The 17,350-nt window shown below is 34.9% G+C and overlaps 1 protein-coding gene across 1 annotated transcript in view; it reads left to right on the forward strand.

Annotated features, from left to right (window-relative positions):
• The first annotated feature begins 1,163 nt into the window (after window positions 1-1,163).
• Window positions 1,164-17,350, forward strand: part of LOC129226452 (histone-arginine methyltransferase METTL23-like) — a 36,709-nt gene continuing 20,522 nt past the window's right edge. The window contains exons 1-2 of the mRNA XM_054861059.1: window positions 1,164-1,441; window positions 2,290-2,394. Of these exons, the coding sequence (XP_054717034.1) occupies window positions 1,286-1,441; window positions 2,290-2,394 (261 nt within the window). The 5' untranslated portion in view covers window positions 1,164-1,285. The remainder of the gene's footprint in view (window positions 1,442-2,289; window positions 2,395-17,350) is intronic.

Here is a 17,350-nt window from a genome sequence, read left to right on the forward strand (position 1 = left end):
ATGTAGTCGAGCTTTATGTCTACGTCAACATTTTTAATAATATATTTTGTACAAATATAATCTTCTATCACCCTTTTATTAACCTGAACATCTAAAAAGGTTTTAAGTTTTATTGTTTTTTCCAATGTTTCCTGATTATTTGTTGTCAGAATGATATTTCCATTACGGGAAAAGATAACCGAGTCTCCTTTATTTGTGAATTTGTCAAGTTCCTTGTGAAACTTTAAGCCTTTATTTGAGGGGATTTGACCTTCAATTCCAGAAATGGCTAATTTTATATTTTGGCATCCATTTTTTAATGCTAGCTTAAATATTTCTGAGTCAGATAGGCAATTTTGATATACTAAATGGTCATGCTTACGAATTTTATCACAAGCCAGACTTTCTTCGTTATCAGATTCTTTACTTTTCCGCTTTTTATTTGTCATTTGGATATAAGCATAATAACCAACAAATAAAAAAGAATAACCACCACGAGAGAAAACCAAAAAAAGGAAGGTACAATACTTGAGTCTTCAAAATAATGTCCCACCGGAACGGAAGCAAAACACGAGTCAAATGACTCAAGGAAAGGGCGTAGAAAAACTTGTCTCCTCCGTCAAAACGATGCTCCTATGTCGACCACCAAAGGGCGAAAAAAAACAGACAGACACTTCTAACCCCTATGTTGAACGTTGCCAAAATTTTAGAAGAAATATTTTAAAATGTTTTGATATTTCAACGCAAAACTGCTACTGCTATTCAAGAAATGAATGCATTGTATTCAAATAAAAAAGACTTTCAAAGCATCAATAAATGAATCCCTTTTAATGAAATCGTATGTAAACTGAGCTTTTCAGTGCGTCACTGTAATTGTCACGACAACATGTGCGTTTGTTTACACTCGGAGCTGCGGTGTCTGCGCTTTACAATTTTTTTTTCAACTCCATGAAGTTGAGTAATAACTTGTGCAATTATAGCTTAACAAACTGAAAAATACTAATTTATATCTTACTTTGGAGCAAAGCTTAACATATTTAATGGATTATAACGTAATGAACCTTGTTAGAGCTCTCATCGTATTTATTCATCAAATCATGGTGTCTCATTGCGTGGTGAAATTATCTTATTACCACAATAAAAAGGACCTGCATGGATAATTCAATACTTACTAATCATTTCTTTATATTGACGATAGAAAATGTTTGACTCTAATATTTTATTTTGTTGTGTAACTGTGTCACCTGAACTATTATATCCTCTTTATTAGTATTCTTGACATGGAAAAAAATCATAGAAAAGCAAAATGAGCGATCAGGATTTCTTGAGTAGTATTAAAGATTTCCATTTCACAAATGAAACTGATATTATTGAAATAAGTTGTAGTTCCTCTGATAGTTTATGCTCTGGGTCAGAAATGCATATTTGTAGCTCTAACTGTTTGAAAGTTAGTATACGAGAAGTAAGTAGTTTTAATAAAGTACCTATGTTTTAATTTTTTTTTCAACTTTCTTCTTTTGTGCAGAGCTACTTTATTGCTTCTGTTATGCTTTTAATTTATATTTTGAAAAATGGGTAAACTTTTGAGTTTTGAATCTGCTGTTTCGAATTTGTTAAATCCAAAAAGTAATTTTTACTTTGAAGTAAGGCACTAGTCTATATAATCATTTTCCATTTATCTTTTATAATCATTGTGCTGTAATATTAATGGTGTTTAAAATGCCATATACAACAACCCCACTCCCCCCCTGTAAGATTACTTTAAAACTACAACTACTAAAAGCATGATAATGATTTGCTTTAACCATTAGTTTTATGCTACAGAATTGAATATTGAGTAAGTTGCTCTGCTGTATAGAAAAATTAAAGACTTTTTTCACATTTGTCTGTTCTGTTTAGTATTATTGTAGTTTTACAAACTACTGAACTATTTCACAATTCTTCGTTCCCCATTTACAGTGCTTTCCATCATATAGATATGGCACATTTATGTCTATGTTAAAAAGTTAGTAATTAATAAACTACATGTATTTGTTAGGCAGTTTTACTTGTAATGAAGTTCATAAAAATAATTCTGTTAAGAGGAATAAATACCTTTGTGCTGAAAAGTAATGTAAGAAATAACATCAAATGAGCTTATGGATGTAAAGAATGTCTTTCTATCCTTATGCTCATTTCTTTTGCATTGAAAAAGGCGTTCCTTGTAACGCCGAAACACATGTTTACAGTAATTTGCAATATGCTTTTTGACATTGTTATTTCTTATTTTAATTCTATTTAGTATTGTAACTTTTATTTCCATTTCTTTAGCTGCTTGATCCCTCTTTTGGAATGTATGTGTGGCCATGTGCTCCAGTTCTTGGCAAGTATGTTTGGTTTCACAAAGAAAGATTGAAGAATAAAGCTGTATTAGAGGTAAAAAAAATTTAAAAGTAAAAAATGTGGAATCGAACAATAAAACTGCAATTTAATTTTACTTTTTACACTAATAATGTTTTAACAAGATTTTTATTATGTGTCTTACAGATACATTTGCTCTCTATGTACAAACAGAGTTGGCAAATTTTTTGACATGAGTTTTTCACAAGTTTAAACTGTGCCTAAAACTCTATACCAAAAGCTGAAAAACCTCTAATTTTAAAATTACAGTAGACTTTTGTTTTATGCGGAGTTTACGTTCCACGCAAGGGCGCCCATATAGGGGGGCAAGAGGGCGCTTGAGCCCCTCTTTGAAATTAGAACATTTATACTTTCAGTACTTTTTTTCTTTGCAAAAATGTAAAAACATTTCTTCTCCAGCCATTAATGAATAAGTTATTAAAAATGTCAAATTTTAATGACTCTAATCTGTCCTGAAATCAGTTTCCACGGGAAAAATATTCAGCCAAACCACGGGGAAAATATTTGAGCCAACCCTTGCAACTTTGCATATGGGCGCCCATGGTTCCACGGAAATGCCGCATAAATCGATGATCCATGATCACTTGCGTTATTTCCATGATAGAATATTCCTTCACTAACAAATCAGAAAGATCATTTTTATTGTTTAGGAATGGCTCAAAATTTTCAATGTGAACACTTTTGGTTGTGCATCACCGATGTCGGTACCCTCGTTGGTTTTGGCCTCCTTTTGGCGCTCCTAAAATTTTGGTTTGAATTTCTAAAAACACATTTCTCATTAGGAAGAAATTTGTACAAAAGTATTTTGCAAACATAATTCATTTTTTGTAGCTTTTGGGAATCTGTAAAGTATGTGAACATTGTTGGTGTTTTTATTCTCCTATGTTTATTGTACCGTAATTGCTGTCGCCAATGTCAGATGGTCATGTGTCTAGTTGCAAAGTGAGACAGAATGATTGGAGTCGGATTTCTATCGGAATCCTCCAACCCTATTGTCAGGGTCGCCGCTACCAGCAATGGGGCCTGGGACCAATTTTAAATCCGTGCCCTTCCCCATGACCCCCCACCCCTGCCATTGCTTATTTTTATAACCGTCAATTCATTCCCTCTCACTTATACACTTACTTACTTCAAAATGAATTGCTTAACCCTAGTGTCAATGACCGGGTACCCGGGTACCTTTTTGCGACTTTTATCATAATTTTTACGCTTTGTGACTAGGTCTTGGTAAAATTACTTTTAATCCTTGTTATTTGCATGAATCTGAACTAAAGAAAGTTGTAGCCATGTTTTCAAAAATATTTTGGGGGAGAGTTTTTTAGCCTTTAAAATTTTTATACCTAGATTCAATAACCAGGTACCCGGGTACCCATTGCAATGCACGTCAAAAAATGCCCCTTCAAAAACCTTCTGACACCAATTTTTGATGACTCTCATGTAAAATGAGCCCTTGAATCAAAGTATGACCACCGCTTTCCCCCATCATTCCCCCTCCCCCCTTTGACATCGCGCCCCCAAATTGTATTACGTTTTCGGTAGTTACATAGTAATTATTTATATTTGATAGGGAAAACAGCATTGTATTCACCATTAATATTCTTCTGAAGGGTTAGAGAAGTGTATTGTTCAAAAGCATGAACATTTGTAGCAAGTTGGGACACTGAAGCGCGTCCCCCCCCCCCCAAAAAAAAAATCTAAAAAATCCTCAGAAACGATTTTTTTCGATAAAGGTTCGTTTTTCAATTTTTTCACTTATTTTCTTGGTGTAAAACCGAAGAATTGGACTCACTTCCCATGCCCGAAAAATTTTTCACGCTGTAAAAAAAAAAAATTTATAAACACTTGAAAACATTGCATATTACATACGAGTCACACTGCAGATCTTTGACTTAAAGAAAGTTTCTGTATAATTTACATTTATTCAAATTACATTTACAGCTATAATTAAGATTTTAAATGAAATTAATTATACTCATAATTATATTTCAGAGGGCAATATACTCGTTGGTGTTCACCATTCGATCAAATGCTTCGAAATTATCAAAATATATGGAATATATTATCTGTCTTTTTTTTTTGAGTATACCTACGAATGTCAGACGGCATGAGAGCAAATTTTGAGCAAATGATTGTGAGGATAAAATTAACTGATAATATTTTTTGGTGCAGCAGATCTATGTGTATATGGTATGAGTTTCGTGGGCCCCATGTGGTCCGTGGGTCGTAAGTTGAGTATCACTGGTGTAAATACGAGGCGTATTTTTAAAGTAAGTTCCGTTTTGATATAAAAAAAGAACGAGCACAGATAGAGCAAAGAAATTTATTGCACAAAAATCTACCATCCTTACGCTATTTTTTGACATTGCTCCCGTGATTTTCCAAACATTTGTCATAGCGTGGTACAGGTTTTTGTATACCTATTCATAGAAAATTGCCGCCTGTGTAGTCAGCCATGGGATAACATGCTCTCTGAGCTCATTATTGCTGTTGTGCCACAGACCACCTTGGAAAGACTTTAGATGCCGAAACAAATGAAAGATGCTGCAAGCGAGGTGAGGGCAGACCAGAGGATGTTCAAAAACGCCCCAGCCAAAGCCCTGTAAGAGTCCTCATGGTTGACTAAACGGGCGGTAACTTTGTACGAATAGGTATACAAAAACCTGTACCACGCTATGACAAATGCTTGGAAAATCACGGGAGCAATATTGAAAAATAGCGTAAGGGTGGTAGATTTTTGTGCACTAAATTACTTAGCTCTATCTGTACTCGTTCCTTTTTTATGTAAAAACGGAACTTACTTTAAAAACACGCCTCGTAAATAAAATGCTATGAATTCACAATAAAATACCAAAGTGTGAAATCTAATACATCCAGTATTACGAAAAAGCTGGAGATACACATTTTTTTCTAACAGACAACTTAGCGTGAAACGTAAACATAAAACGCTGGAAAATAATAAGCCATTTCGTTTTTTGGTAAAAACAGGCTACACAAACTTCCCCAGATGAGGGTGGAAGAAAATGTTTTGATTAAATAGAAGAGGTGTTAGAAAAAAAAAATATTTTTCTGCTCTAAATCTTCGAAATTAAAAATGGGTACCCGATTATTGAAAGTAAGGGAAAAGTTTGGTCATTGACACTAGGGTTAAAATTGTATTCATGTGTGATGTTGCATTGTTTTGTTGTTTATAACTGAATTTTAAAATTTTAGTGTAAATTAAAAAACTAATTTGAAGTTTGTACAAAAATATGTTTTCAAATACAGTATCTTTTTACAGCAAAATCTGTCATGTTTGAGATAAGTGAGGTATATCAACACCAGCGAATTTCTGGTAATGCCATAAGAGAAATTGCATTGCAGTATTTATAGTCAAATCTAATTTGATGAATGGGCCCCATAAGGTGAAAATAGATCAAGTGGATTTACATTTATTTATCTTTTGACTCTTTTCACAACACCTTTCATGTTCAACCCATTATCAAACACGTGTCTTCTGCAATCTTCTAATGGAATTCTGTGTCTTTTAAGGAAATTCATCAATTCTTGAGTAATATCAAACCCGCTTTTCCTGAGAGATTCAGAAACTCAATAAATCTCTCTTGAAATAGCTTAATTTTTTTCCACGAAATTATTAACATTATTATTGGAAAAACGGTTTCATGACCATACGGGCCCCTTAAAGCTCCAGACCCCAGTACTATAGGTCTGGTATCCCCCCCCCCCCCCAAACGGTAGCCCTGCCTGCTGCTCTCTTCTTGTCAATGTTCCGTGTTCTGATCAAGGTCTTAAACAAGGAGAGAGAAAAGCCTTTATGAGCAATCTTTTGGCATTGTTTTGCACTCTTCTTCACTTTGGTCCCCCTAATCCATTAATGTTTCAATAATCAACGTAGCTTTGTAATTTTCGCATTCTATGTCGCTATCATAATCAAATTAATCTTTTGTCTCAAAATGTGATGCCCAACTTATGGCACCCATCACCGCTCCACTGCGATCGAGTTCTAATTCATTTTTATAAAAATTATTCTTCTTCAAATTGAACATTAATACACTCGTGTTTGTGAAAATTGCAACACCAAGAAGGAATTATGCAAATGAACTGAAATTCACAGGAAATGTATAGCATGATGAGAGATGCAAATGATTGGAATTACAGAGACGTCGCGCATGCGTGGACCGAGTTACACCCTCTGAACTGCCGCGTAGTCTCTACATAAGGGGCTTTAAAGGTTTTTTAGAATCCTTCTTGTATGATTATCTGCCGATAGTAGAAGTTTTTCTACTACTCAATATGCATTGTCCAAAACGCAGAGCGTCATACGAACGAGTAACGAAGTTAGAATGGGGCCGCATGATCTGCATGCGTGAGGATGAATGTACGTATAGAGAAATCAGTGTCAAAACGTGGAATAATGCCTCAAATGTGATGCGTATTTGTAAAGGATGGACAGAGGACGATGAAATTGAAATGACACCTGCCTAGCTGTGATGGATCGTATAGCGTCCTCTCGTACACTAAGTATGCTAACACAGCGTTGGAGCATGACTACAGGTGTCACACTTGCTGCATTCTCAGTTTCAGGGCCTGCATACAAGGAATCCCCTGTACAGGATTCCCTTTACCCTCAACCATTGTCACTTCCGGCTTCAACAAACCCACTAACACACCCCATAGCGTGTGAACTAGCAACAGGTCATCTTGTCTGATGAGTCCAGATTTAATCTGCACCATAACGATGGACGTGTACGCATCAGACGTTTATCCTGGGAACGTCACCTCCTAGAGTGTGTAATTCGACGTCATACCGGGCTAACGCCAGGTGCCATGGTTTGGAGCGCTATTGAATATCAATGGGCAGTCCCATCTAGTAAGAATTACGAGTAACCTCAATGGCGAGAGCTACTTCAGGGACGCTGTGGCGCCGGATGTACTACATTTTCTTTAGAGCATTCCTGGTGCAGTGTTTCAGCGAGACAATGCACATCCACATGTCGCACGCAACGTACAAGTGTTCTTCGGTGCACTACAGGTTATGCTACTTCTGTGGTCTGCCGTTTCTCCGGATTTGACGCCCATCAAGCATGTCTCGGATTGCAATGGTCGGAGACTCGCCCATGTGTCTCGTCCGGGAGATGGTACGAAAGAACTTTGACTTCAGATTAAAGCCATATGGGATGCTATTCCCAATCGTGACGTTCAGAACCTCTGAATGATTTGATTCCAAACGTGTACAGGCTCACATAGCTGCGCGGGGTAGCTACATTCGATATTAATTTACGTCAGTTAATTTCATTTCATTGATCTATAATTTTGATCCTTTATTTGTAGCACTATGATCAATATGTGCAGTACATTTTATCCCTTTCCAATGAGTCCTTCATGCTTTTGCAATTTTCACAAACATGAGTGTAGTTTCTATTACCTTATTATTTTCAGATAACCAAACTCAGTATCCTTTCTTACGGAAAGCATAGCCTACCAATATTCCCTTTTGGGTTTTTAAATCATCACTAGTTCTGTATTTTTTGCAAATTTTAACATGAGACACAATACCAAAAAGTTTGAAGTGTTTAACAGATGGCGTATAACCACCGTATAATTCAAAAGGTTATTTTTTCCGATTATGGCATAACCTATTCCATTTATATGCTTAATGCAGCATAGCCTCTGGCCAAAATCTTTTATTCATGCCACTGTCTTTTAATAACACTTCAGTCCCTTTGTTACTATTTGATTAAATGAACCTGCTATCCCATTTATTTTGAAACCGTGATCAATAGCAATTTCATGCTTAATAAATACCCTGTTTGTCTAGAAAAACTTTCAACTCATCATTTTTTACAAACTCTTTTCTGTTATTAGTTTTAATTGCTTCTACCTTTAAATTTTGAAACCTTCCAGCTCTATTAATATGATTCTTTAAAATTTCGGCAATTTTATATGTTTCCACAATACAGATGCCCTTCAAGAAAAATCATCAACTACTGATATGAAAAACCTCTCATCTTTCCTGCCTCTGCCTGGTACGTTACATGGTCCTAATGCTGTTACATGCAAAAGTTCCAAAATGGCCTTTTTGTATTACTTTTATCAGTAAAATTAGCTTTCATTTCTTCAAATTTTTCTAAATTGAATTTACATTGCAACTCTTCGTTTGTAAAATTAGGTAGACCTTTAACATTACATACACCATCAGTACGTTTCATATATGCATTATTTACATGAGCTAGCCTCTTATGCCAGACTTCAAAACTTTCTACATTACTATTTTTATGAGTAATTTCCGAAGATTTCACAACTTTTGTATTTACATAATACACCCCATTTTTGAGAACTGCTTTAAACATAAATTTTCCTCTGTCTAATACTTTTACAAAACCTTTGCCCCCTTCGAAAGTAGCTCCACCTTGATCAAAACGTGCACCAGATAACAAATTATTTCTCAAATTTGGAGAATACATTACATTAGACAATTTTATCTTAGTTTTACCAAAATTAACAATTATATCTCCTACCACTTCAATAGGAAAAGTATGACTGTACAGCTACCGCCAATTCTTTATCTGTTACAGGCGTAAATTCAACAAATAAACTTTTATCATGAGAAAAATGATGACTCGCTACAGTGCCAAAAAGCCAAGCAGAAGAGTTGTCCTCTATTTTACTAAAATTCACTTTGGAGATAAAGAATGATTTCTACTCGCTCCTACTGGGTGATGAGGGTCTTAACCTGCTCCTTGGAAAACCTCTCCTAGTCAGACGTCTTCTGTAATTCCTCCTATTTGAGCCTCGTCCTCTCTGGAACTGAGAGTCATCTCTACTCAGACTGGTGGCAGGACAATCAACCTTTCTATGTCCTTACTGGTTGCATCTGTAACACACCATCTCTACGGAAGGCTGATCATGCAGATCAATATAATTATCGGAACACAGGTCTTTGTCGACATTCTTCCGAAATTAACTCTTCTACTATTTTGTCAAAAGCAAAATCTCTATCTGTCTTAGCCAAAATATGTCGGCATATATTCTCATAGTTTGATGGTAAATACCTTAACAGATGGAAACAAAGATATTTCTCAGAAAATTCTGGGTCAATTACTCTAATTCTGTTCCAAATATTCAACAATCTCGCGGCGAACAAGTCTACCGGTTCATCTACTTTCATCCGACAACTAGTCAGCTCTGAAAACAAACTCATATGCACCGATCGATTATCAGGGTAAAAATGTCTTTTAATTCTTTTAAAAGAATCAGCTGGATCATGACATAGTTCTGTTATATTTTTACTTTCTACTATATCTAATACATAGAAGAAAGTATTGGATTTGTGCAAATTTTCGAATTTCGAATTTTGACGGATTCGAACGTTTTGAGGTGTGCTGAGTCCATTTCGACTATTTTTGGAAAATGTCTGTCTGTCTGTGTGTGTGTATGTATGTGTGTGTGTGTGTGTGTGTGTGTGTGTGTCACGTCTGTGTGTGACCAGTTTTTTGTGGCCGCTCTACAGCAAAAACTACCGCATGAAATCGAACGAAATTTGGTACACATATGTGCCCCTATGTGAACTTGTGCCCATTGGTTTTTGGCGCGAATTCCTCCAAGGGGGGTGGAGCAATGGGACGTTTTTCGAGTTACGCGTGCTTGCTATTCCTCAGGAAGTAATTGGCGGAATCAAACAAAATTTGGTCCATATGTTGCCATTAACAGGTACAGGTGCTGATTCAATTTTGGTGTCAATAACTCAAACGGGGGTTGAGCTATAGAACGTTTTTTGTCGTCAATTGTGACTGCTGTATCTCAAGAAATAATGAACAGAATGAAAGAAAAATTTATCGGCAAGTAGTCCTTAGTGGGTATAAGAGCTGATTTTATTTTTGTGTCAACAGCTAAAAAGGGGGTAGCGCAATCGCCCGTTCTTTTTTTCCATTGTGAGTGCCCTATCTCAAGAAGTAATGCTACGTTCTGGTTGAAATTTGGAATATATGTGAATCCATATGTAAACAGGCTTAGGTTCAATTTTGGCGCCAATCGCACCAAGAGGTGCTGATTTATTTTTATTATCATTATTTTTTTAACGAATAAAAATAGCTTTATTAATGCAACAATAAGAAAGATAAATCGTAATAGATTGTAGTCTGCGTATTTCTGGGGATTTTAATTGTATGGAAATGATCGGAAATATTCATAGACTAATAATAAGAGTAGACCGAGCTATGGCAACCCTTTTGCTGCTCATAAACCAAACCATGTGACTGGTGGATATCCTAGCAACAGCGGGCGTTAATCATAACAGACGAGCAACGCCAGCGCGAAATAAAATAAATAGAATTGATGGAACACGGAAGAATGATCTTTTATGGAGTCCGATTTGTAAATTTGTTATTCTAAGTTGTAAATATTTTGTTAATATAGTGAGTTTTTCGTTTAGATAGCATTGTGCATTTTCTTTAGTCAATTTCAATAACTCTCTAAGCAATAAAAGATGCAAGCGACCAAGAAGAATCAGCAAACGGTAAGATTTTTACCTACAGTTTCAATTTAAGATACCGATTAGTACATTTTTGCGTTAACGCAAAACGTTTAAGCCATTTCGTTCACGCCAACGCTGACAGCTCCAAATGAAATAAAAGTTACCGAAAACTGATCAAAAACTATTACTAATGTCAAAATAAGGAACTACTTTGATATACCCCCCCAAATCGGAAATTTGGCGACTTTTTTTGTTTTTGTTGACACAAAACTTTGTTGCCACAAAAACTGTTGCCACAAAACTTTAAAAAAAACTCAAAAAATGGTACAAAATACAAGAAAATACTTAATTTGGCAACAGCAAAAACCTAAAAGCTGAAAAAACCAAAATTGGCAACACCAAAATAAGAAACAGCAACCCTAAAAAGGCCGTAGGAAATGCCAGATTTGGCGCGTAATTTTTGGGGGTGTATATCAAAGTTATACCCAAAATAATGCATAACTAAAAGAAAAACAGTTCAATCTCTGCACCTGGAAATTTTTTTTAATGAAAACACATTGTCTTAAAATACATGTTGAGTGCCAAACTATAGATAATGCTGCCATCTAGCAACCATGCTGCCAAAGTCTTCGCCAAGCCCTTCCACTAGTCACATGATACATCTATGAACCAATTTTCTTTATCAGTAAGAATGAGAAAGCTCGGTCTACTCTTATTATTAGTCTATGGAAATATTATCTCAATGATTTAAAATTTTTAACTGTTGCCATCTTATGTTTGTTAACAAATAAAATATTTGTAATAAATTTAAGCAAGGCTTTTAAAATAACTATCATTTTTCGCTTTTTGCTTTGCTTTTGCAATAATTCAGACATTGGGATGGTCGTCAAGTGTTTTCATGTGTAATTTTGTTTTTGTTGGGAATATTGCTTCCTCGTCAAGCATGGGGAGGGATCAGAAAAAAAAAAAGAAAAATATAGAAGAAAGTTTCGTGATGGCCACAACATACTAGTTAAATCTTGGTTCAATAGTCAAGTAAATTATTGATAAAGCAGCCCTCTGCCTAGCCAGGAAATCATTTACTTCTTTATCAGTGACCCCTGATTTCTCATTTTTTACGGGTAATTTCTCTTCTCCAGTGCCTATTCTCAAAGCACTTCGTTCTAATAATGCAAATTTAACATCAGAACACCATTGGGTATAGTTATCACCTCGAAGCATTGGGGTATTGATGCCCTGAGTAGTCTATTTCAACAGACAAATTTAAGTCCAAAGCCAATTAAAAAATAACTCAAAGTTCAAAATCCACTGAAAAAACGTAATCCTAATTCAACAATATTAAGTCCTCAGAAAAAAAAAATTAAAGTCCATAATTTAAAAATTTGAAGTTCACGACTTCAGAAAATTTCACAGTCCACCATTTTAAAAAAATCGCAAAGTCTACAATTCCAAAAACTATGAAAGTCAACAACTGCAAAAAAATTTCCAAGTCCACAATTTCAAAGTTCAATTTTTCACAACACTTTTTTTTTCAAGTCAATAATTTTTCTCGCGAAAACTGAATTCCAGCAACTAATATCAATATTGAAATTCAAAAACTAACACTACTCCAATTTTTCATTTGTGGGCGCCCCCCCCCCCCCCCCCCCGACGATAACAAACGCGGACATTCACGGCCTAACATCGATATTGAACCAGACTACCAACAGTAACTAACACAAGTTCCCTCATGTTCAAGAGGGATCAATTTTTACGAAGTTTATCACTTATACTAAACATCAGCAATAACTAGATAAGGGACCATTATGACTTCAGTTTCTTAAAATTTCCTTAGATGGTCCCCTGAAACTTTCCACCGTCTAAACCGCCGGAAACTGTTTAAAATTGCGTTCTTTGGATTACAATTTCAAAATTTTCTCCGGCGGAGAACTCCCGGATCCTCCTAGTACAGGAAATTTTAAGCGTCCACCCCAAAAAATATTTTCTGTTTGTGCTATTGTCGGACAGTGTGGGAAGCTGTGGCCGTACTTAGGACCCATAAATTGATGAATAGATGAAGACAACTGAGAAACAACTGCTTTCAATCATAACCATTTTAAGGAGCGCAGGGGGAGGGGCGAGGTTTTATTTTTGGAAGAACGTTTAACTTTAAAAGAATAGAATTACCAAAAGGAAGGGAAATAAACTATATTTGTTATGCAAAAATGAAAACATGTAACGTTTAAACGTTTAAAAAAAAAATATTTTGTTTACCGCTGGGAGGGACGGCACTTTGCAAATTTGTTCCGGGGCGGCAAAACTGCTAGAGCTCGCCCTGCTTTCAGGGAGTTTTGAACTGTGTGAGTTTAATAACTTTACTTCTGGAAAGAGCTTTGGAACCAATCGCATAAAATGTCTCCAGTGGCCCAAGCTCGATTATTAGCTCGCCAAAATGCAGTTGATTGCGCATAATCTGCAATCTTTACGAGTTCGGATTTTGAAAGAGGGGAAATTTTTATCTGTTTGCATTGCCACATCCGCGTAAAACCGAAACTCATCTGCCTAAAATAAAATAAAGGTGTCAAATCTTAAACCGCGTATAGTCGAAACCGCGTAAAATAAATTCGCGCAAAACGAGGGTCTACTGTATTCTTACGTTGGGACTCATAACTGACATCTGAAGCAATGCATTTATTAGATGGTTGTAGATTCAAGAACATGGTCAATTATTATGAATGTAGCTTTTCTTGAAACAACATTGATAAAAGCCTGAATCTTACTAATATTATATATGCGAAAGTTTGTCTGTATGGATGTATGTATGGATGTATGGATGGATGTATGGATGTTTGTTACTCTTTCACGCAAAAACTACTGAACGGATTTTGATGAAACTTTACAATAATATAGCTTATGCATCAGAATAACACATAGGGTAGTTTTCTTCCCGTTATGGGGGGCAAAACCCCCTTAGGGGGGCAATAAAACACAATTTTTGTATAAATTCTCTAATATTGGGATGAAAAAATACTTGCACATATTTACATTATATGTCCATCGAAAGCTCTGATTTTTCCGCTGAAGATGGCACCTGTTCGAAATTTCTAAGTAGAATAAAAAACGAGTTATGAGCTTTTTAGATCTATGTTTGAAGGCTTTCCTCAACTTAATACAGTATTTAGTGTATCATCTCAACTCCCTGTCGATAGCGACAATTGTTGTATTGTTGACTATCTTTGCTTTTCGTGACTGTTCAAGGCTTTTCTCAAGTCAAATCTTGAAGTAAGATTTTTGTACAAGATTGGCAAATAATACATGATTTGGCTGATGATTTTCCATTTAAACGGAACTTTAATGTAATTAATGGTTTTTATTATTATTTATGCTGATTGAACACTTACTCATTATCCAAACAACCAGCAGATCGCCAAAATATTTGCAGAAAGATTTCCGTAGCTGATGCATTTGGCAGTTTTTTCAACGTTGCTGTTTTTGAAGCCGAAGACTACGTCATAATGTTTCTCAGCTTTCACCATGTAAACAAAATATCGCCAATCAAAAAATTTTCAAAAGACTTTTTTTACTGTATTAAATAATCCAGCAACTAAATTAGGCAAATCCATAAACAGCACAAAAACTTCCATTAATTTTCCTTTTTGCACAATTTCAAACAATCACCAAATTTTATTACTTATTTCGGTAACATTTCGGATGAAACTGTTTAACGCCATTTTATGGTGACCAAAAATATCTCAGCATCTGGCGACGATATCTCTGTAACGAAAATTAATATATCGTTTTACAAAGTAAGGAAAGAATGGGGGAGCATCATCGAAGGTATCCCGAAACGACTTTCGCAAATTCGGTAAAATCGCACCAAGAGCCACAATGATTGAAATTTCCCGAAATAACTAAAGCAAGTATAAGGGGATTACGAGCGCAGCTACTTTTTTTTAATCACTTCGTACATCATTAGCCATACAGAGAAGGTTTTAGACTCCATGTTAAAAAAAAAGTATCAACAGATTAATCTTTTTAAACATGAGAAGATTAATTTCATGTTTTTTAAATTTGTGTATATGCTTAAATATAGTGCTTTCGTTTCTAAATCAATACTACTTTGTTCTTTATACTTATTGCTATTTTAGTTTTATGGGTAAGGAAGAAACTCGATTTTTAATCACGTCAAAAAGATGTGTTTTAAATTCTTTCACTTAAAACAGAAAGCAAAAGCAAGTAACGATTTTTTCTAATAATTATTACTGACCCAGGCAACGCCGGGTATTTTTGCTAGTTATCTATAATAATGCATAAAGATAATGCTGTTAGAATTTTTTCAACAGTTGCTGACAACTTGATTGCACAAATACCAACTTAACTATTTGCCAAATTTCATTTCAAATCTTTATTGTTAATGTATTGCATCAATTTAATATACCCCCCCCCCCCCCCACTTTTCTGTGTTGATTTGACATGAAACTTCAATGACTCCCAAGAACTGTTTCATTTTTTTTTGTCATTTCAATTAAGTTATATCATGAAAACATGCAATAGGGAAGTTTTCGATTTTTCAATTTTATTTTTATATGATAGAGTAACATCATAGGTGAAAAAAATTTTGCGATGCGATAAGTAGTTTTTTTTAAATTAATTTTTAAAGTTCAAGCCCTTGTGACGTCAAATGGCATAGGAAGTGACGTCCTCCCCTCTTCCGATAGGGTTGAAGCCGAAGGTCACGCATTCGACTTCGAAGACGAAACGTAAAAGGCTTATCTCCTCGCATTTAACTCCTCGCGTTTCTGGAACATTAAACCTCCCATCCTCTCGAAAATATTCGAATAACATCATTGATATTACATGAGGAAGATTATTTAGATTGTGCTTTAACGAATCCGGCCTCCATAGTGTGTTCAAAAGGATTATTGAATTTCTAAAAAATAAAAATATCAGCGCGCTCAAAATGTTCCTAGCGAAAACAAGGGATCTTCGGCGGAAGGCTGCCATTCGCGCCCTGTGACGTAGGCTCGTGACGTTTCAGAAGCGCGCACTTTTGTGCGTGGATTTTTAAAAATTCATTAAAAATCAACCACGGTGTTTTAAAATTCGGCGATGGTGAATTTTTTAGTTTTGAGGGTCAATTAACAATATCCAAAATATGAACATTTAACAGGTTGCAACTTCCCTATTATAAAACTATGTATTTTATGATTACTTGCACTTGTTTCAATAACGTTATACCACTGATATTTTATAACATTCAATATTAATTAAGGATTCCAGAAGCTAATTAGAAAAATACTTTCAGAATAATTGTTTTTCAATGCAATTTGTAGTATATATTTAATTTGAATTAACAGGTAATATGCAAAATACATATTATTATTATTTTTTAAATCTTTTTCAGCACAAATTTAGGTTTTTGAGTTTTCATCAATTTAAACCAGTTTTTGACATCTAAATGCTTAATCAATAATTTAGTAAATATTTTCTTTTTAATTTTTACCATTTAGTTTTTCATTTTTATCTATTAATATTAAAATTTATTTATGATTCCATAGGCAGTGCTAATGGTTTGGAAGATCCACTGTGCTACAAAAAGCTCTAATTTATTGCACACTACAAAAATATCGAAAAAAAAAATGCGGTTCAAATATCACCGCAAAAACTTTTCAAAATATAATCAGTGAGGGTCAAAATGAATTTTTTAGTTGCTTTCTAGTTTACACGCATGAATCTTTTGAGACATAATGAAAAAAATCAAATGTAGGGGAGACCGGGGCAGGTTTTCGCGCTTTTTTTAAATTATTTTTTTAATTTTTATTTATTTACCTAAGTTTGCAAAAACTGTACTACACCATTTAGAGAAACCTTGGCTACAACGTGAAATTACTTACATCAAATTAATTAAACTTTGTTTTACAGAAAAATAGTTTTAAGTGTCGTTATGTCACGTGCGAAAATGTACCCCGTGACCGGGGCAAGTTTTCGCATTCCTTATTAATAGACAGGGGCAAGTTTTCGCATACACTTATATCATAACAGAGTTTCCTTTGATGATGCAAGACTCGTGGACCCATCTTTTGCAACGAGTGCACTTTACCCATATCTCTATATCCTTAGATTTACTGTAGAATTCTAAGCAGTAAATGCAAGCACAGTCTTCTTCCTCTTCATCATTTGATTCTTCATTTTCTTCGGGCTTGTTAGGTTTTCCAATTTGTCTCTTAACGAAACTCTTTTTTACATTTTTCTTATCTTTTTTTAACCGACTTCAAAAAGGAGGCGGTTATCAGTTCATACCGTATGTATGTTTTTTTTTGTCCACTCACAGCGTCTCACCTAGTGAACCGATTATGATGATTCTTTTTTTTTAACGGATAGGGGATGGCTCAACTTAGGTCCCATTACTTTGTTTCACCATATTTGTTTTTTAGAAAAAAGTTATGGGCAAAAAACAGTAAATTTCATGCAATTCCCAATTAAATGATTAAATATAAAACCCATTGTTATAAAAGTTTGGTG

The sequence above is a fragment of the Uloborus diversus genome, chromosome 7, assembly GCF_026930045.1.
Source record: "Uloborus diversus isolate 005 chromosome 7, Udiv.v.3.1, whole genome shotgun sequence".
NCBI lineage: Eukaryota > Metazoa > Arthropoda > Arachnida > Araneae > Uloboridae > Uloborus > Uloborus diversus.